Source organism: Crocodylus siamensis, chromosome 4 (assembly GCF_052110815.1).
Source record: "Crocodylus siamensis isolate JL-2025a chromosome 4, ASM5211081v1, whole genome shotgun sequence".
NCBI lineage: Eukaryota > Metazoa > Chordata > Crocodylia > Crocodylidae > Crocodylus > Crocodylus siamensis.
Genome location: NC_143398.1, coordinates 94,783,283 through 94,802,571, shown reverse-complemented (window position 1 = coordinate 94,802,571; position 19,289 = coordinate 94,783,283). Strand labels below are relative to the sequence as shown.

The 19,289-nt window shown below is 53.7% G+C and overlaps 2 protein-coding genes across 7 annotated transcripts in view; one reads left to right on the top strand and one right to left on the bottom strand.

Moving 5' to 3' along the window:
- The window catches only part of SGSM3 (small G protein signaling modulator 3), a 50,592-nt gene extending 44,473 nt beyond the window's left edge, over positions 1-6,119 (top strand). For all 5 annotated transcript variants that reach the window (XM_090042974.1, XM_090042969.1, XM_090042971.1 and 2 more), the window contains 7 exons: positions 1,065-1,217; positions 1,450-1,520; positions 1,932-1,980; positions 2,311-2,396; positions 2,710-2,832; positions 4,143-4,203; positions 4,714-6,119. In XM_090042974.1, coding sequence (XP_089899100.1) covers positions 1,065-1,217; positions 1,450-1,520; positions 1,932-1,980; positions 2,311-2,396; positions 2,710-2,832; positions 4,143-4,203; positions 4,714-4,797 — 627 coding nt within the window. In that variant the 3' untranslated portion in view covers positions 4,798-6,119. The remainder of the gene's footprint in view (positions 1-1,064; positions 1,218-1,449; positions 1,521-1,931; positions 1,981-2,310; positions 2,397-2,709; positions 2,833-4,142; positions 4,204-4,713) is intronic.
- Positions 6,120-6,482: 363 nt separating this feature from the next.
- Positions 6,483-19,289, bottom strand: part of MRTFA (myocardin related transcription factor A) — a 109,247-nt gene continuing 96,440 nt past the window's right edge. For both annotated transcript variants that reach the window (XM_090042968.1, XM_090042967.1), the window contains exons 7-15: positions 18,052-18,207; positions 17,061-17,314; positions 16,578-16,752; positions 15,179-16,294; positions 14,041-14,184; positions 12,722-12,886; positions 11,476-11,652; positions 10,918-10,978; positions 6,483-10,486 (exon numbers count right to left, since the gene is read on the bottom strand). In XM_090042968.1, the coding sequence (XP_089899094.1) occupies positions 9,987-10,486; positions 10,918-10,978; positions 11,476-11,652; positions 12,722-12,886; positions 14,041-14,184; positions 15,179-16,294; positions 16,578-16,752; positions 17,061-17,314; positions 18,052-18,207 (2,748 nt within the window). In that variant the 3' untranslated portion in view covers positions 6,483-9,986. The remainder of the gene's footprint in view (positions 10,487-10,917; positions 10,979-11,475; positions 11,653-12,721; positions 12,887-14,040; positions 14,185-15,178; positions 16,295-16,577; positions 16,753-17,060; positions 17,315-18,051; positions 18,208-19,289) is intronic.

Below are 19,289 nucleotides of genomic sequence, written 5' to 3'. Positions count from 1 at the left end.
TTGATATCTTTTATTGGACCAACTATGGGATGTAGCTTTCTTTGGGGAAAAAGCTTTCAAATACAAGCCATTCTTCCTCATGTGTCTGATCACAGGGAGCCAGGCCCAGCCAGGCTATGCAAGGTAATATCTTTTATCAGACCAACTAAGAAATCCTTGCCCCTTTGCATAATTTCTGGACTATCACAGTAACACCATCACTCTTACACTCCCGTAACATCCTTTAAGGAAAGATGAAGCCTCCTACCATAGCTGAGGTCCTCTGAAACGTTGCAATCAATGTGGATTCTATAATCCATTTTCAGTCTTGGGTTTGAAGTGTGCTGGTGCCACAGTCTTTGAATTGCAAGGGGCTGAAAGAGCCGCATGGGAAGGTACACGAGCTTCTAATAAAAATGGCAGTTCCAAAGACTCTCGTATGGCACGGGTGAAGCCACTTCACACCTACAGTTGATCCCCAGTGATTGAAATACCCAGGAGAAGCACATTTACTGCAGGGAGGTCACCACTCATTTCACCAAGGTGAACAAATACCTCCTCATGACTCTGGTGCTGTTGGGGCATCTCATTCCTTCACCTTTTGCAGATGGGGATGGGAGGCACAGCAGTGAAGTGACTTGTGCAAGGTCATGGAGAGCCTGTATAGGGCAAAGATTTGATCCTGCTTCTCCTGACTGCCAGTCCATGGGTGTTTAAAGCCCAAGAGCTTCTGGGCAGGGACCCTGCAGATACTCCTAATGTGTGAGAGCTTGGGGAGAGAGGGAGGAAGCTGGGGAGAAGCAAGCCTTAAAAAGTTCAGCCTGCATACCCCTGACCCCCCCCACCTCCTAGCACCCTAGGCTTGCTAGTCAGGCACTGGCATTTTCCAGTATGAGGTCTGAGCCCCAGGGAGGGTCAGGAAAGCTTTTGGTCCTGGAACTGCTGGCTGGAAGCTGGGCCAGGGTGTGTTTGGGTGCAGGTTGTGTGGGAAGGAAGGCCACACGCACATCTCATGAGCAGTTTGGACAAGTGCGCATCTCTGCTTATCTTAGAGATGCTCAGAGTCGGCTTCTTTCATTCTCTAGTACTCTGTTGCTGGGGACGATTCAGTCACAGAGGGGGTGACGGACCTGGTCCGAGGGACACTCTGTCCAGCACTGAAGTCCATATTTGAGCATGGACTAAAGAAGCCATCGCTGCTGGGAGGACCTTGCCATCCCTGGTTATTCATTGAGGAGGTGAGAAGGGCGTTCCGGGGAGCTATTAGGCCAAGAGAGAAGGGGAAAGTGCGGCTCTGACCTGGGAAGATGCCAAGATAGCAGCCTTCTTGCAACCTTCCTCCCCACTGGGTTGCAAGGTGTGTCTCTGCTGTTACTGGGTGGGACGGTGCTGGGAGGTTGTCCAGCTGTCCATGAGGGCAGGGGTGGGCACTGGGCTCTTGCGGCACTGACTGTGTCCCATTCCTGCCAGGCTGCCAGCCGGGAGGTGGAGAGGGACTTCGACTCTGTGTACTCACGCCTTGTGCTCTGCAAGACTTACAGGTGAGGCCACCATTGTCACACAGAGAGCCAGGTCCACCTCCATTCCCAAGTCCCACCTGCCAAACCCTTGCTGCCCTCTCCTCTGGGAAGCTCGTGCCTTCCTGCTGGGTCCCAGTGGGTTCCTTCTTCTGAGAAAGCAGGGCTGTGCGGTGCTAGGTGGCCCTGCCGGTCTGGGACTGGTGCTTTGCTTTTGTCCAGAACCCTGTCCCCTTGCGCTGTGGCTGTGCCTGCCATTGGCACCATCTAGAACTGCAGCCACCCTTGGTAGCATCCAGGGGCTGCTGCTCCTCCCACCCCTGTCCCTGCAGAGTGCTTGTGCCAGGCAGGTGTCTTGCCCACCTCAGGGCATGGCTGGCCTGGAAGCATGAGCCTGGGCTTCTGCTCTAATTTTTTTTTGGTCTTTTTTTGTAGGCTGGATGAAGATGGCAAAGTCCTCACTCCAGAGGAGCTGCTCTATCGAGTGAGTAGGTGCCCCTGCTCCTGCCCCCGGAAGCCTTCTGTGAAGAGACCTTAAATGGCTGCTCTGGTCCCACCGAGAGCCCAGAGCTCCTGCCCTGCGAGCCTCGGGCAGCAGGTGGTGCCACAGGGGAGGCTGGGGGGAGGCACAGGCAGGCATGGGGATCCCACCCCATTCCCTCCTGCGGGGCTGGTGGGAAGCTCTGGCTTCCAGGGGATCGTAGGTCCTCCAGCCCTGGCAACAGAGAGATGATGGGGAGAGCCAGCCCCAGGATGCTGGGTCGCAGCGGCTGGGCCCCAGAGAAGGGGGTAACGGGCTCCTCCCCTCATGCAGGCGGTGCAGTCGGTGAACATGACGCATGACACCGCGCATGCTCAGATGGATGTGAAACTTCGTTCCCTCATCTGCGTGGGACTCAAGTGAGTCGTGGAGCCCTAGGACCCCCTCAGAGCTGCTTGCGCTCTGAGCTCGGGGCAGGCTGCCAGGGGGGGAGGGGGCTATGGGGAAAGGCTGGGAACCAGCCACTTCACGCATGGCCAAGCCTGCCCAAAATGCACCCCCCGACATTGGTGGCTACAGGCACTGGACTGTGGCTGGTTCCACATTGGCCCAGCCCCATGCAGGGAGGAGGCACCTCATGGGCCACAGGTTGGGTGAGGAGCTGAGTTGCCCCCCAAAGGGGCCGGGCTCCCAGGCTCCTCCTTCAGTAGCGACTTGTAACTCCCTCTTCAGTGAACAGGTCCTGCACTTGTGGCTGGAGGTGCTATGCTCGAGCCTGCAGACGGTGGAGAAATGGTTTCACCCCTGGTCCTTCCTGCGCAGTCCTGGCTGGGTGCAGATCAAGTGTGAGCTCAGGTGAGTGTGCGCAAGGTCCCCTTTCCACTGGCCCGTGTGGACCTGCAGAGAGAAGTGTTGCCGAGCCAGGACCAGCCTCCTTCCAGCGGTGGAAGCAGCACCTCCTATTTTGGGCTGCATTACTGGTTAATAGGACTCTGGTCACTTCCTGAGCAGCTGCAGGGGTGGGGAGGCTGCTGACCACAGACAGCTGAGTCTAAGCCTGACTGATGTTATGGGGAGAAGCTGACTTCATGGTCCCGAGGGCCTGGCAGTGGGGTGGGGAAGTAGGCAGCTGTACACTGGCCCCGTGGATCCTGCCAGAGAAGACTCATCCCCCAGGCTCAGCACATGGAAGGCCAGGCAGGGGGTCCAGCACCAGGCTGATCAAGCACAGGGGCTGGCTGGGCAGGGGATGGTGGGGAGGGCTGGCTGTATGTCAGAGGCAGAACTGAAACGTGCCACACCATCCCTCCTTCCCCTGTGAGCTGCGGTGGCTGCCTGTTTGTGGCTGCTGCTTTCCACCGGAGGCCCCTCCCAGCCAGGCCCTGCAGGATGCAAGCGGCAGGGTGTGGCCTGCTGGGAGGGGGCTGCTGGCTGCTGTCCTCAGCCCTGGCATGGGCTTGGCTGCCAAAGCTCCAAGCGTGTAACCAGGCAGGTCTGAGCAGCTATGCAGCTGGGCTGGGTGGGGGGAGCTTGGCCCCCTCACTGCTCCTGGGGTCAGCGAATGCATTGCAGCCAGGGCTGAGAGCACCTGGCCTGGGGTGGGGCAGAGCCATGTGGAGGCAGTCCATGGCTACAGGCCCCCAGGACTCTGCCCCACCAGCTACATGTGCTGACAGTGATGCGGGGTTCATGCATCCATGACAGTGAGGGCAGGGCCCTTTACCCAGAGCACAGCTGCAAAAGCTTTCGGTGCATCTGCTTGAGGAGTAGGATTGGGCCTGCTCATGCCTTATCATGCCCAACACAGGCCTCTGCCAGGTCCTTTCAGTGGGTGTCGTTCCCCACCCAAGCAAGGGGCCCTGGCATTAATGCCCAGTGAGATGCACAGGGTAGCTCACACCTCTCCAAACAGCTGTTCTGGGCCTTTGCAGCTGTTGTGCTCAGGTCCTGTTCTCATAGTCGCAGAGACCTGATCAGCCGACCCAGAGCTGCCCCTTAAGTGCTAAAGCCCACATCTCCCGTTTTCTTAACGTAAGTTGAGAATCCAGGAGCCAGCACCTGGGCACAGACCTGTGGCATCTCAGCCTTAGTGCAGCCAAGGAGGGGGACAGGATGGCAGCAGGTGTCTGTTGTAAGGGTGTAACCATTGCTTTGTCCCATTTTAGAGTCCTCTGCAAATTTGCATTCAGTCTGTCCCAGGACTGGGAGCTTCCTCTAAAGAGAGAGGTGAGTTGTCAGCTTGAGATCCCCTCCCATCTCCTGGCACATTAGCCAGCCCCGTGCTCTCTTTGGAGGGCCTCCAGCAGAGTTCACATAGACGTGCCCCAGCATCAGGTTCGGTGCCCCAGATCATTAGGAGCCGAAGAGCTGTCCCTTCCTAGTGGGGCTGCCTCTGCCATTAGCTGGCTGGAGTCTGTGGCAGGGTCACACTGGACCTGGCGACGGCAGAACTTTCACAGAAACCTCCTGGGTGACGAGAGCTGAAGGTGCTCTGAGGATCAGCTCCCTGCCCCCTCTTGTCTCTCCTCCCCAGCCAGGAGCCATGTTGGGGCTCTGGGAGGAAAGGGTGCTGATCTTTTCTGCTTGACTAGTGGCCCTTGCTGTTCTGGCCTGGTGCTGCTGAGTGAGGGGATAGAGCAGAGTGAGGGACCTGAAGTGTGGGGGAAAGGCCACTGTTCCTGCCTCACTGCATAGGGAAGCTGGCACTAGCTCCTGGCCCTTTCTGTCTTCCTGCAGGAGAAGGAGAAGAAGCCACTGAAAGAAGGCGTGCAGGACATGTTAGTGAAACACCATCTCTTCAGCTGGGACATTGACGGGTGACCCCCTCCCATGCCTCTGGGCGGACCTTCTTGACTGCGCACAGTCAACACACGCTCCCCCCTCCCTGACCCCCAGCTGCTCTCGGCCCTGCTGGAAAGATGAGTCCCTCCCATTCACTCTCATCCCAGCTCCCTTCCTGCTTGTAGCAGTGACAAGGCCCACTTTAGGCTCTCTTGTGTCACTGGGGACAGACAGACTGACTGGCTGCATGGCCACAGCAGCACAAACCACAGACGTGCAAAACACAGTGACCAGCTGGAGTAAATGCTCAGCACTGAGCACTTACAAGGACTTTCTCCCTCTCCCCCTCGCCTGTACCACTCTGCACTGGCCAAGCTGCCCAAGGATCCCTGGCATTGCCTCTCGTGGCCCGGCTCTCTCAGGGTGCAGCTTTGCCTTTCCACACTGCCTTCCACTGGGTAAGTTATTTGCCACCCTCTCGCCTGCCGTCTCCCGGTGGAGGAGAGCTCATACCTGGACCATGGGCCTCTCCGCCTTCAGTGTCCCAGGGGCTGTCGTGTGGTGCAGTCTCCACAGCATTCCCAAGTGCCACTAGTCCAGAGTGTGCAAGAGGCAGCTGCCCCTTCAAGCGTGCCTTGCTCATGGGTGGAAGACCAGTGCTGGGCATGTGAGGGGTGGCATGTAGGGCCTAGTGGGCAGGAAGCTGGAAACAGCAAGGAGCACTGCCAGGGAAAGAAGAGGTGGAGGTGAGTGAGGGAAGGCAGCTTGTTGCTGGCAGGCCAGGGCTCAGCCTCTCCCCTCTCCTGCACTGCAGGAGCTCCTGGGGAAGCAGCGTCTGCCCTTGTGGGGCAGGGGAGTGCCACTGGTCTTGTCTCCCCTCCCCCATGCTGCAGTGCACCAGCGTGCAGGGTGCTCACAAGATGTGCCTCACGGACCAGCCTGTACCAACTCCAACTGCCTTAGGGGATAGGCTTTGTCTCTGCCCCCAGGTCCAAGACAGGAGCTGCCTGCCCTCTAAACAGAGCGTGTTTCATGCTGTCATTTTAGCCTCTAGTTGATTTTTACTATTAACCAAAAAGCTGTAAATTTAATCTCTAGAAATGTGTGTATATTTCTGGCATCTTAGCTCAGGAAGTGGGTTCAGGACTAAGCTGGCTCAGGGAGACTGATGGGGTCTCTGACCTGTGTGCAGGAGCCTCCAGGTCAAGGGTGGAGAATTGCTAGTGGGAGTGGTAGCTTTGGTCTATGGAGTCTGACTGTACAGTGAAAGCACCCGTGTGTGAGCACAACTCCTCGTGAAATGCCACTCGCATCCTACTCTCCTTTGTTCCGTGGGTTTGTAAATAAACTGCATCTTGAGAGACCGGAGTTGGCCTCTTTCTTTTCCTTGAGGCTTCAGATGGTTTTGAGCTTCATTCACTCCTGCTGCTGGGCCAGGTACCTGCCCTCTAGGCTGCCCACTTGTCCCCAGGAGGGGGACAGACACTTGCTGTTTTGTGAAGGGCTTGTTGCCTCCTGCTCACAGAGAGTGAATGTCCCCGTGCAGTGGCAAAAGAGGCCTCTGCAACCCCAGACCTGAAAAGCCAAAGCACAGGGAAGTCAGGGCTTCCTAGAAATGCAGCCTTTCTCTTTGTCTCCCAGCATTATGGGCTGGGAGGGCAGAGACAAGGTGATCCCTGCTCCACTCCCATCGGCGCTCCCTCCAGGAGAAGCTGCTCATGTAGTGGTTTGGTATCTTTTTTAATAAAATGGATTTTTTTTCCCCAAATATTTGTAACTGAAAAAATAATTTGATTTGAAGATCCATTCTCTCCTGTTACCTCTTTGCAAGTGTCCTTTTCCAGTTGAGTGCTCATGCTAGATCTTATGTCACAGCACTGCCTTTTGCCCCAGTTGGTGCTGGTCACCCCTTGCCAGCTGCTGCATAGTGGAAGGGAGAATGCGTGCTAATCGAATACACATTACAAACAAGTAGTGGTTACAGCAGAAAGTCAGGATTTACATTCAAGGTAGAGGCAGAACATCAGGCTTTTGTTTTTCCTGGTGGGGGGCAACAGGGTCTCCTGGGGGAACAGCCCTTCTAAACAGTCCATCACTGAAGCAAGAGCAGGCTACCTTTGCCTTCCACTGAAAGGTGTGCACCCAAAGCCAGCCCTAGCACCTTCCCAGCAGGGAGCTGCCCATCCCTGAGAGCCACTGCAGAGCTGACCAAAGCTGCCCATCCCTCTGTGCTCTACACTGCACGACCGCAGAGGGCTGGGGAGGGTCCTGAACCTCGCTGCTCCCCCTCCTTCTGCACTGCAAGGAACCTTTGCTACCACCTCCCTGCAGAAGCTTATTGCACTTGTTCTTGTCTGAGGTGGCTCTTATCTGCAGCTTCTCATCTGTACCAAAAAATCAGCCCCTGCATCTTGGGGGTTGGGAAGAGAGCAGAGGGAGCTCAGCAATCATAGTGGCTTCTATTGACTTTGAAAAGCCAGGGGAAACTCGGTGTTTACATCTTCCCCTCCAGCTGGGAAGCAATCCAGGTGCCTCCCAATCCCAGCTCTCAGCAGTTCCCTCCTCTGTCTCATGCCCAATTATTTTACCACTACGCCTACACCCCAAAAATACTGGGAAGGTGAATCCGGCCACTTCTGTTACCTTCTTTTCCAAAGGATAAAGGAACCTTGGCAGAGGACAAGGACAGCAGCTGCAGCCCAACAGGGGGACGTGAGCGCCTTAGGCCCAGGGGTACTGCAGAAGCACATGCCCAGCCCAGCCCCAACGCACAGCCTTGTGTGACATGACAAATACCCCTGTAGAGCTGTGTAGTCCACCAGAGTCCTTCCACTGGGGACCCAGACTTTGGAAATGGGATGGAGATGGCTGATCGGTCCCGCCAGGCTGCTTTGGCCATGTTTAGCATCCCTGCCTGTGTAATGCCAGCCATAGGACTAAGGGTGCACATGCAGAAGCACTACAGTAGCAAGCGTGGGGACAGCCCCACATGTGGAAACCAAACGCTCCTCCTCTCTGCCTCCATGAGGCACTGCTCCCCCCCTAAACCAGGCAGCCTTGCCAACAAGTGCACAGCAGGGTGGCTCTGGGCCATACACAGGGCACATCCCCAAGGTGCACCAGGCAGCATGAATGCCAAGGTGCTGAGGGGTATGGCTGCAGGCATGTAACAGCCTGGAGCACCTCCGTGGGAACCACCCACACAACTGAGCTTTTTTTGTTCAGGGCATCGAGGCTGCAACTTCCCTTGCACAGGAAGCGCTCGTGGGCAGGGCAGGAAGGTGGGTGGAGGGGAAGTGGGGCAGTGTCTAGGCCAATAACCTGATTTGGGCATCCTCAATCCGCAGGCAGGGGGGAAAAAAGGGCCAGCTGCAGGGCATCACGCTGGTTTTAGGGAAGCCTAAGCCTACGACGCTGGGCAGCTGCCGCCACTGCTATCACCCTGCTAAGCTGACATGACTTGCAGGTGCTCACTCTCCCTCGCCAGTAGGGCTCGTGCAGTAAATATGGCTGGCAGAGCCGCAGCTCACCAGACACCAAGGCAGGTGGGTCCAGGTGCTCGCCATAGCCCTGATACACCAGGCTGCATCATGGGAGGTGTCAACAGCTTCTGCTCACCCCCAACCCGAGCTGCTCTCCACAGCCCTCAGCCTCCCCTGGCCCACCAGGCCCAGACACCATATGCTGCTGCTCAGTGCCCAAGGCCAGCTGGGCAAACACCCTGGATACTCTTGCCCTGGGCAGAAGGCTGCTCTGAGCACAGGGTCTGCAATGGTGTCAGCATATGAGGGCCTGACTTCTGATCACATCAGCTGCATTTTTTTTTTTTTTTGCTGGTGGGGTGGGGAGACACTGTCTGGAGTCTACATATGGCGTATGGAAGGACCAAATACCCAGCAGCTTAGTGTAGCTGGAGCCCAGCAGCAGGTGCCAGCCCCAAGCAGAGTGCAGAAGAGGGCAGGCATCCTGCATGGCTCCTACTGAGGCCATTTAGGAAAGCTGTGCAGAAGGAGGGCCGTGTGGGGCTAGTGGGTATGCTGGACTCCACCCCACAGCTCCTGCCTACCCTTGTGCCTCTGGCTCAGTGCCACAGCTCATCATGCGCAGGGGAGAGGAACGTACAGGGCCTGCCGGTGGCAACCTGCCCGAGTACCTCAGGTGGGGGAAGTGGGGCAGCTAGATGCTGTCTGCCTTTTGGAGGAGTGGAAAAGCCAAGGGAGCCCCACCCACCTGCCCGGTTCTCCACCCAGCCTCAGTGGTGCACTGAAGGGCCCTGATCAACTCCACACAGCAGTTTGCTGGCCTTGTTCCCAGGCACAATGGCAGCTTCCCTCTCTCCCCCGCCTCCCACCTGCCTGGCCTGGCTGCTCTGTCTGGTGTGTAAAAGACCCAGTGTGGCATCCCTGTGGACCTGGCCCAGGTAGCTGGAGGGAGGGTAAGCCCATGCTTTAGCATTTGCAGCTGCCCAGCTTCTGGGGCCTGCCACTCCTGTCCACTGGGGCAGCAGAGGGGATGAGGGAAGCTTGTAGCTTATGGCTCGAGTGTCACTTTGGGCTGGAGCCTTGTCTGGAACTGAGACAGGCCTGAGAGCTCAGGCCTGGTGAGGGGGAAAGCCTGCACCCCCATCCCCCAGGTGCCCGTCTTCCAACTCCCGCGGCCCATCTCCCCCACCCGTAAAGGTTCCCCAAAGAACCTTTTTGACCTGCATAAACCCCATGGTTATTTTTTTTCTTAAACTACTTTTAGGAGCAAGCTGCTGCTCACTGCCTTCCTGTCCCCTTCTGCCCCCGGTAGTGAACAGACCCAGCCACACTGTTTCCTGCCAGTCTGAGCAAGGGAAAGCCTGCCTGCCAGGGTCACATGCAGGGCACTGCTGTTATTTCTCTGAACTTAGGGTGGAAACTAAAATGCCTCTGCTAACACCTGAGCTCCCAGCTGTGTCCAGGCTAAGGGGAGGGGGCCGGGAACCAGCCAGTTGTAAAGCCCCTGTGGACCCTCTCCTTCAACAGCCCCATTTTTCCACTCTGGGCCTGACCTGCTGCCTGGAGCTCGGCATGCACAAAAGCCAACAGCAGCAGTACTGGCCCCAGCCTCTGGTACCTGTTAGGGGGTCACTGTTGGGGGAGGAGTACACACACTAGGGGCTCATTTTTGGTTAACTGGCCTCTCTTTCCCCACACACTCCCCAGCCCTCCCACACCCATTCCCTTCAGTCTCTGCTCAGGGAGCTACAAGCAAGAATCCCAGTGCAGCTGCAGATCATGTCCATCAAGAAAGTCTGTGGAGAAGAGGCTGGGGGCTGCAGTGCTGAGGGGCGCAAGGCTCATGACAGGCCCCCCCGGCAGCTCCAACCAATCCATGCTGTCCAAGTTAGCCTCACCCAGGTCCAGGGCTAATCCCCCAACAGGCTCGTGGGAAAAGTGCAATTCTGAAGTGTCCATGGGTGAAGGCGGGTGGTCCAGGATGGCCGAGCTGCTCAGCATCTGGCTGTGGAGATCATCGATCAAGGGCAGGGGCTCAGGCCCATCATGGGCTGCCGTCAGCAGAGGGAGGCCTGTGCTGCTCTCCAGAAAGTCCTCCAGTCGGCCTACTGGGACAGGGTGGCCCACGGATACCTGCAGGGGCAGCTCAGAGGAATGGTGGCTGCTAGGTGGCGAGGTGCAGGCTGGGGATGGGGACGGCTCCTTCCCAGCCGGGGAGGGCTGCTCTTTGAAATCAGCTGAAATCTCTGTAGAGAAAAAACATACATAGTGCCAGGGCAGTGAAGGACTCCGCTCAAGGGACCTGAGACCCCTCTCCCCAGATAAGCCTCAATTGTGTTTGTGGGGGCTCTCAACCTGCCACAGAGGGAACCGGCACTGGCTAGTGCAACCTAGAAGAGACCCACCCAGGTACGTTCAGGCGCTTTATAGCACATTAAACCAGTGCCCGACTAGTCTCTTATGGAGCCATAGTGACTCCCCTGCCTTCCTGCCAGTGCTTTTGGGCAGCACCAAGTGAAGCAAGAGCAAGGGCCCAGACCAGGAGCTCTGCACACCAGCGGCAACGTCAGTCTCCTGTGGGTCAGCAGAGTGGTGGAAGCCATACTAGCAACTGGGCTGTACAAACCACGGACTCAAATCCAGAGGGCTAAGCGCTGTAAAGTGCCAGTTCTCTCACCTCCACTCTCAATGAGGATGTCGAACAGGTCATCCATCTGCTGGCTTGAACAGTCATTCTCCTAGGAAGAGACAGTGCAGGATTAGCCTCAAAAGATGCACTAACCTCTGTCCCCTCTCCGGCAGTCACAACTTGGCTGCCTTCCCCTGCCCCCTCCCTTCTCCCCTGATGAGGAAATTACCCGGTAGGACAATGCTCACAGCAGCCAAGCACCAACACCCTGTAACCCCAGGCATTACTGGGTAGTAAGGTGTTTGTAGCAGCCCCAAAGTGCCCCATAGCAATGACCCCATAGTAACCTCATCTCTGCCTCAGTAAGTGGAGGGACCAGAGTGAGACGGGACATGGATCCAACCCCTCTGACATGCCTCCAGAGGGAAGGTGCTTTGACTCCTTACATGCCGTTCAGGGTCAGTTAGAAAAGACCCCTCATGTCTTAGTGTCTCTGTTTCTGGGTGCCTGTCCCTGAATTCAGTGACTTGTGTGGGTTTATTATTCAGGGAAGATGTTTTTTGCACAGTCTCCCCAAGGAAGCCAGAGAAGGAGGCTGGCTCTTACCTCATGGGGCTTTGGCTGTTGTTTCGTGGCCTCTTCGTAACCTGGCGGTTCTTTCCTTGGTACTGAGGGGGCAGGGAGGGGAGATGGAGGGGTCCCAAAGAGGGATGGATGCTGCTGCTGCTCAAGGTCCATCTGCGATGGGGAGGAGGCAGCGGGAGAGCCTGGCTGTGAAGAGGGCTGTTTAGAGTAAAAGACAAAGGAGTGAGGAGGCAGAAAGCCCCGTCCATTGTCCCCCTCAGGGCCACTCCACCCTACTGGGACGGGACCAACCTGTGCCTCAGCTAACACAGCGAATATGTGCCCTGCTCCTGCTCCGAGCACTTGCACTGCACAGTGTGTGCTATGCCCTGGCTGCAGCCATTTCTACTCAAAACACAACCAGAAGCCTCTGTTGAAGCATGCTTTGCTGAACTGGAGTGGGGAGGGCTCCTTGGTTAGGGTGGAGACTCCTCAGCTTCAAAGACACTACCAGCACAGTGTTTTGTGCTCCCTCTGCATGGAACAGCTCCACCCAGTTACTTCACCTGCTCCTCCCAGGCATGAGCGTGCTTTGGCAACACAGAGCTACTTGTACAACACTGGCCTTGGAAAAGCCTGCAGTGTCCACCTCAGGCTCTGCTGGCATCATGTCTCAGGCTAAGCTGGCTGGCATGGGAGACCTGCGGTACTGGTGACTCAGCTCTTCCGTGCGAGTCAGCATTGATCAAGTGCCCAAACACACATCAGATTGCTGGGGCAGGCCTCCGCCTCAGCTAGTTTGCTAAAGTAGGAATAATGGCCCCAGCTTCCTGAACGCTCCAATTTCCACGATGCTGCTTCTCTGCACCCCTCCCCACCACTGTCACCTAGGAAGCCACTCTCTGCTCTTCCTCCCTAGGGCACATGGAGCAATATTGCTGGTGCAGGAGTAATCCCTGTACATTCAGCCTTCAAAACCCCGGGTATGCCTGAAAAAGATGGGTTGAACCCTGGTGCCATAACATGGGCATAGGGGGTTTGCTTCCACAGATGACCTGAGCGGGGTGCGGAGCCCTGGGTAAATGAGCCTCACGCGCCCCGGATGTGAAGAAAATGGCGGTGGATTCAGCAGTGGGGGTGGGTGATAAGCAACCAGGTGTTAAGCCGGCGGCACTGAGTCACCACAGCCGTTCCACCCAGCTTCACAGGGCCCTGCAAAGTGCAAAGCCTGGGATGGTCGCCCTGATTTGCCCCCCTCTAAGGACGGCCCTGTTTGCTGCACAGGTACCTTTTTCGGCACACTGGGTTGGCCAGCTTTGACAGGAGCACGAGGTTTCAGAGATCCTTTGTGGAAACCATTAAGGAAGAAGGGCTGCAGGTTTGGAGGTGCTGAGAAAGACAATACTGTGGGAGGCATCTGCCCAGTGACTACTTGCAGGCCTGGCTTCTGACCCTACAGGGAGGCAAAAGGATAGGACAGTTACTGCAGACACTTCTGTAGCACAGATGTTAACCAGCCAAAGGAATTCAAGGGGTAAGAAGCCTTGGGTTAACTTCTGCAATAGCTAAGGGACTTAGAGTGAACACAGGTCCCACATCCTCTTCAAAGAGGCCGGAACATGAGACCCCAATAGCACAAATATAGTAGACAACCCCACTTCCTCCCCATTCTTGTCATGGTCCAGTGTAGAAGCTATGCTCTAAGCCCCAAAAAAACCTTTGTGACCTTGCTCCAACCTATCTAACTGATGAGCTGCAGAATGGACTGGGGTTATCAACTGATCTGGACCACTCAGAGAGCAGGTGCACAACAGGAACACTTAGCAGCTGTTGCTTTGAGAAGGCAGAAGTATTGTCCAGCTCCCCTCTTGCTCCATGTTACCATTACAGCTTGTCAACATAATCCACAGGAAGGACAAAACAATTCAGGCCCCCTCCACTGAGGGCACCTTTTTATGCCTGCAGGACAATTCTGAGTGCACTCCTCCAACCCTTGTGACCTGGAAAGGCACCTGCTGGCAGGTGCACACTGCACAGTAAATGTTTTGCAATTCTAGTGGGACTTTTCATAGGGGGAGCTATTCTGTATGAATCAAGAGCCACTCCAGTCTCTCTTTGTTTGTCATTACTATCTGTGAGAAGATGGCAAAGGCAATAAATTGCCAGAGATTCTCAGCTATATTTCATGCCATGAACTCCATATTCAGTCCCTTTTGATGCATCCCAGAATCCTCTGCTCCAGTACCTGTGGCTCCTCTACAGTCACCTCAGAAACCTCAGAAAAAGGTGCACAGTGCTCCTGATCCTCCAAAGAGGTGTGCTTGTGAGTGACTGAGTAGAACAGTTTTGGCAGAAGGCTGGAAATGGGGGCTGGGAGCACTGTGCCATGCTGCCCTCATCTGCATCTGCTGGCAACTCCTCAACTGAGGATCAAATGCATTATACAGCTGAAACCTGTGGTGGAGAAAACCCTGCAGCGAGGTCTCTCCTGCGGTGGAGCTGGTCTCAGAACTGGTTTGTATATGTGCTCCCTTCTCCCTATTGCCACACACTCCAGCACCAGCCAAAGGGAAAGCAAAGAAGAAATGCAAGCAAGGAGTCAGCTACCTTCCTGACAAGCTGGTTCAGTATTCTGGGCTGCTGCTGTTGCTGCTGTGGCTGCGGCTGTGGCTGCGGCTGCGGCTGGGAGTTGCCTACAGGGAGCTGACACTGTGCGTGGCTGGAAGTTTTAGTAGGTGATGATTGTACCGTCTGAGAAGGGAAAAAGATGCGTAAGAAAAACAATTCCCCATATTACTGAACGGAGCTGGAGGGGAGAGTGGTGGGGAGAGAGAAGAAGATCTGATTTCTTAAAGCTCTGATGAGATCAGCCTGTCCTTATTCTCTGGAAATGCAGTTCTCAGTCCTGCAGAACAGAGATATTGAATGACACCCACCTACTGTTGGGAACTGAGCAACTGCAAAACTGGTTTAGCAACTTGTTACTGACGGCAGCCACTGGTGGCAGCTTTGGAGGACAGTGTAAGGATGCTATAGTAGGGAGTTCTGGGATAAGGAAAAACTACCCTGGGATAGTTTAATACTCAGAAGGTGGTGAGGATGCTTTATACCCTGAAGCCACTGGAGAGGATCATTAAGTTATCTTTGTTAAAAACTGACTTGCCTGCCCATGAAAACATCAGTGAGTTGGGCACAAGCTCCCATTCCCTGGGCTCAGATATCAGCATATAAGCCTCAGTGGACAGAGTTATACAGCTCTAACTCTCTCTTTCCCACCTCTTCATAAAGCAGTGTGTGGTGGGATGCTCTTGCTTGCACTTTTAAAAAGCAAGGTCAGCACATCTCAGCATGTCGACCTAACCTAGTGGCCTACCCCTGACAATACCTGGTGCTTCAAAGGAGACTTGAGCAGGTTATGATACACCTGGTAATGGTGTAGTGCTGCTCAACTGCAAGGTTTGCCTGTGCAGACTTCCATCCCATCCCACAGCGCAAGTCCATTTTTGCCCTGAAGCATAAACTTTAGTTACACCAAACCTGGTTTCTACAAACTACAAGCTCGTGTGGCTGCCTGCACAAACTACTGTGCAGGCAGCCCTAAGAGCAGCACGCTTGTGCTTAGTTTACCTATGGTATTCACCCAGTGGATCACCCCCAGGTGCTATGAGTCCTCGGTGATAATGATCAGGACTAGGCTAGCAAGGAAGGGACAGTACAAGAGAGGGGAGAACCGATACATGCCTACCTGCAGTGTTGTGCAGCTACTGTTCACTTTCTCCTGTGGAGAGAGCCCCCTCCTCCCTGAACTCTGATTGGTCACTGTAAGGACGATGTGGGTCCCTGTGGAATCTGTGATGAGGGTAGGGGGAGGAGCCCCCTTGATGAAGTCACTCAGGACACCCCCTTCCTGACCACGGAAGAGCTGTGGACTGTGGGACTGGCATGGTGGCTCTGTTTCTGCCGCCAGTACCTCCTGCTTCACCATCACCTCCTTCTTTGGCACGGAGCTTGAATCTGAAGTGTCCATTTGGCTAGCGGTCAGCACAGGGGTGTATTGGTCTGTTTGGCCATTGAGCTGCTCTGCAGACTGGCAACTCAGGAAACCATCTTCACTTTTCACTGGGACGTCAAACACCACTGACTTGGGAATGGAGACAGGTCCATCTCCTCCAGTGGCCATGGCTGGAAGCAGCTGCTGTGACCGCTTCTCTTGCTCCAGCTGCAGCCTTAGCATCTCTACCAGCTGCTGCTTCTGTTTCAGCATTCGAGTGAGTTCCTCAATTTGCTTGTCTTTCTCCTGCAGCATCTGGTCTTTATCCTGAACCTCCATGTCTTTGCTGTTGGTCGTGCTGCTCTGTTCTGACTTGGGGACTGGATTTCCACTACAGTAGGTAACTTTGGAGCTCTCTTCCTTCACCACGAACTGCAGTGGAGATGCTTGCAGGGTGAGCTGGGTCAGAGGCGAAGTTACCATCTCCCCAAAGGCATCTCCAGTGGCTGAGTTCTCGTCCCCAGTGCTCATCTGAGAACGTTCTGATGGGGTGGGAGAAACAGGTGGGGTTGAGCCTGTGCTGCCAAACTTCATCACACCATTGCCAGTGACAGTGGCCACGACAACCTCTGCTGGTGTGATGCCAGCAGTAACTAATGCTGACCCTGTACTCAGCCTAGTAGCTGGAAAGGCTACCATCACTTCAGCAGCTTTTGGGATGACGGCTGTTGCACTGGGCTTGGATGTGGTGGCTGCTTGACTGGCTATGCCATTCTGCTCTTGGTAAGCTCGGAGCCGCTCAATCAAGTCTGTCTTTGGGCCAGAGACAGGTAATGCTCTCAGCTTCAACTCTTGCTTCAGCTCTGCCACCTAATCACAGGAAAAAACAGGATTAAAATTAAAGGAATTCCCACCCTTACCAGAAAAACCTTTAAGTCTCTACAGTCCTGAACTGACAGCCCTGGTGGTGGAAGGTCCCTTTTTTTACCCACATACACAGGACAGAATGCAGGACAGCAATGCCAGCTGTCACCACAAACTGTCCTGTCAGCATGCCTCAGCCCTGACCTGAGATGGCCACCTCATGCAGTCCTTACTGAATGGCCACTAGAGATCCAGCAGTGTTACAGGTGATAGCAAGGTGGACCTTTACCTTCATGTCATCTAGGTTGGCAGGGAGGCTGCCCACTGGCTTGGCCACTGTGGCATTACTGTTTTGTCGCATCAGCCCACCAGAACTGGAGGATACTGAAGACATGCAGCTGACCGTGGTAGAAAGATTGCGCCCGGCAGGGGCACTGGTACTGCACTGCTGCTCTCCTGGAGGCCTACCAAGAAAGAAAAAGTGTGGGCATCAAAACTGAGATGGAAAGTGCTCATCACCATTTGTCCCTCCTCATGCTAAGAAGCCAAGCACAGACACTTGCAGCAGTATGTACCAGAAGCTTCCTGATCATTGCAAATATGACACCAGCCAATCAGAGCCTTTTAACTGCACCCAGAACTCCCAACTCTGAATACTAACAAACCAACTAAGTTCAGACGCTCCTGCCTGACTGATTAACCCAACAAAAGACTCCTTCTGGAGGACCACAATAACCGTCCACATGGAAGGTAAATGTTGTGGGACACATACTTTGGTGGGGCTGGCAGGATGCTTTGATAGTTGTAGTGCTGCTGCAGCTGCTGGTTGAGGATCTGGAGCTGCAAGAAGAGCTGTTGCTGCTGCAGTATTTTGGCATAAGATGAATCCATGAGAGGGGCTCCTTTGTCCTGCTTTTGGTCCGGGGGAATGTATTGGTGATATTTAAGCTTCCTGACTTTCGGCTTCAATTCCTTGGATTTCTTGCTGCGCTGAGACTTCTCATTGGCAGTCTTGGGCTGACTTTGCTATTCAACAGAAAAGGAAGAGAGTAAGAGTGGGTGCAGTCAAGGCATTCCATAGAATCATAGAAAATGAGGGTTGGCAAGGACCTCAGGAGATCAACTAGTCCAACCCCCTGCTCAAAACAGGACCATCCCCAACTAGATCATCTCAGCCAAGGCTTTGGCTCCAAGGATGGAGATTCCACAACTTATCTGGGTACCCTGTTTCCAGTATTTTACTACCAGCCTAGTGAAAAAAAAATGTGGTTGACATTAACATCTAACCCTAATCAGAAAGCAGCCTGGTTTTGCATCTCAAAACTCTCCAGATATAACCCAGGGGCCTTTCCACATTCCTAGATCCTCAACAATAAAGCACAGAGAGCAGCTCACTTAGTTCCAATACCTTATACAGGGGTAGAGCAAAAACTAGAACAGAAGGCCTGCTCAGCCCAACAGTCCATTGGTCCATCTAGCCAAGACTTCTCATCTCTGACCCCAGCCGATTCTGGGTACTTCAAAAGCTGTCTGCATCCAGAAATTATGGATCGTGGCTGCTGAAGTTGTATGTTCATCAGGTGTGTGGAGAAAAGCCCATTAAAGGCTCTGTGAATGGAGGCCGGGGGAGACAGCAAGTGACACAGGAAGTTGCTCCAGTGTTGGAGCATGATCTAGTGTCTCACTCCCACTTTCTACCCACAACAGAGCACTCATCTTAAGTTTTGTTATTATACAGAAATGGGGATGCCCCACCAAGGTACCTTAATAAGTGTTGGTGGGGGCTTGGCAGCAGGAACAAGAGCTCCATTGGTGAGATTAGGAGGCAGCAAAGGCGGTGGAGGCAAGGGAGGAGGTGGCTGTTCAGGTAGGAAAGATGCTTCACTGGAGTCTACAGTGATCTGTAACTGTGATATACCCTGCAAAAAAGGAAAAATAGAGAGTGTGAAATACACACAAAGAAGCAGTGTTCTCCTTTTCTGTTTTCTGGAAAACACACAATGTAAATGATCTATGGGAGACATTCACTAAAGAGACAGGGTCCACACCATTACATAGCCATCTGCTACCTTACCTGTTGCAGTGCGAGCAAACCAGCCTAAGGCAGGGATGGAGTTCAAGCTCCATTTCCAAACCAACACCCCCACCTTTCCCTTCTACCATACCATTCCCGCACTAGATCTCAAATCAATGGAGAGGCTATACTCAGAAACTTATCCCTCAAGACTTCTGGAATTTTTTGCTCAAAATGTTTGTTTTTTGTTTCTACTACCCTTTTCTCCTTGCACTCATCTCCAGACTCCTCCTCCTTGCCCAGATCTACTCCACCCTCAAAATCTGATTCATTTAACTTCTTGAAACTTTGCACTTTCAGAGAGAGGTAAGGGCTTGACTCTGTGTACACAAACTTGCAGAGAGACAATAGGGCTGATGGACAGGTAATCAGGTCTGTCATCTCTCCTTCCCCTATACTGCTGTTAACAAGGATGTTATCTCTGGAGACACAAATCCACAGTCTGAAAACTGAAACTAAGCATCACAGAGATGCTTAATGGGATCTTCCAGATGAACACTGAGTCCCACTGCGTTAAGTGGTTTTCTTTAATCCTTACTAATCTATCGAGAAGCCTCTGGGAACCTCATAAGATTGGGCCCCTAATACAGTCCATGGCCTGTTGTAACCTATTTATAAAACTTTTCTAAAAAGGTTACATGAATATATTGTCTCAGATAGTAAATCATTAGAAGTTATAATCCCTATTTCATGATAATATCTTTGAGCTCTAACATATCTTAAATTAAAATTATCTTTATATAGGTTGGGGTTTTTTTTAAAAACATCTTAACAAAAAAGTTAAAAAAACAATTAAATAAAAAAAATCTGATTTAAATTTTTAAAAAATCCTATTGTGTATTTTTTAAATACCTGATTTTTTATCGACCCTGCCTTCCTGCATCACCAGAGCATCATGGATGCCAACTCCTTCCCAATCCTACCCAT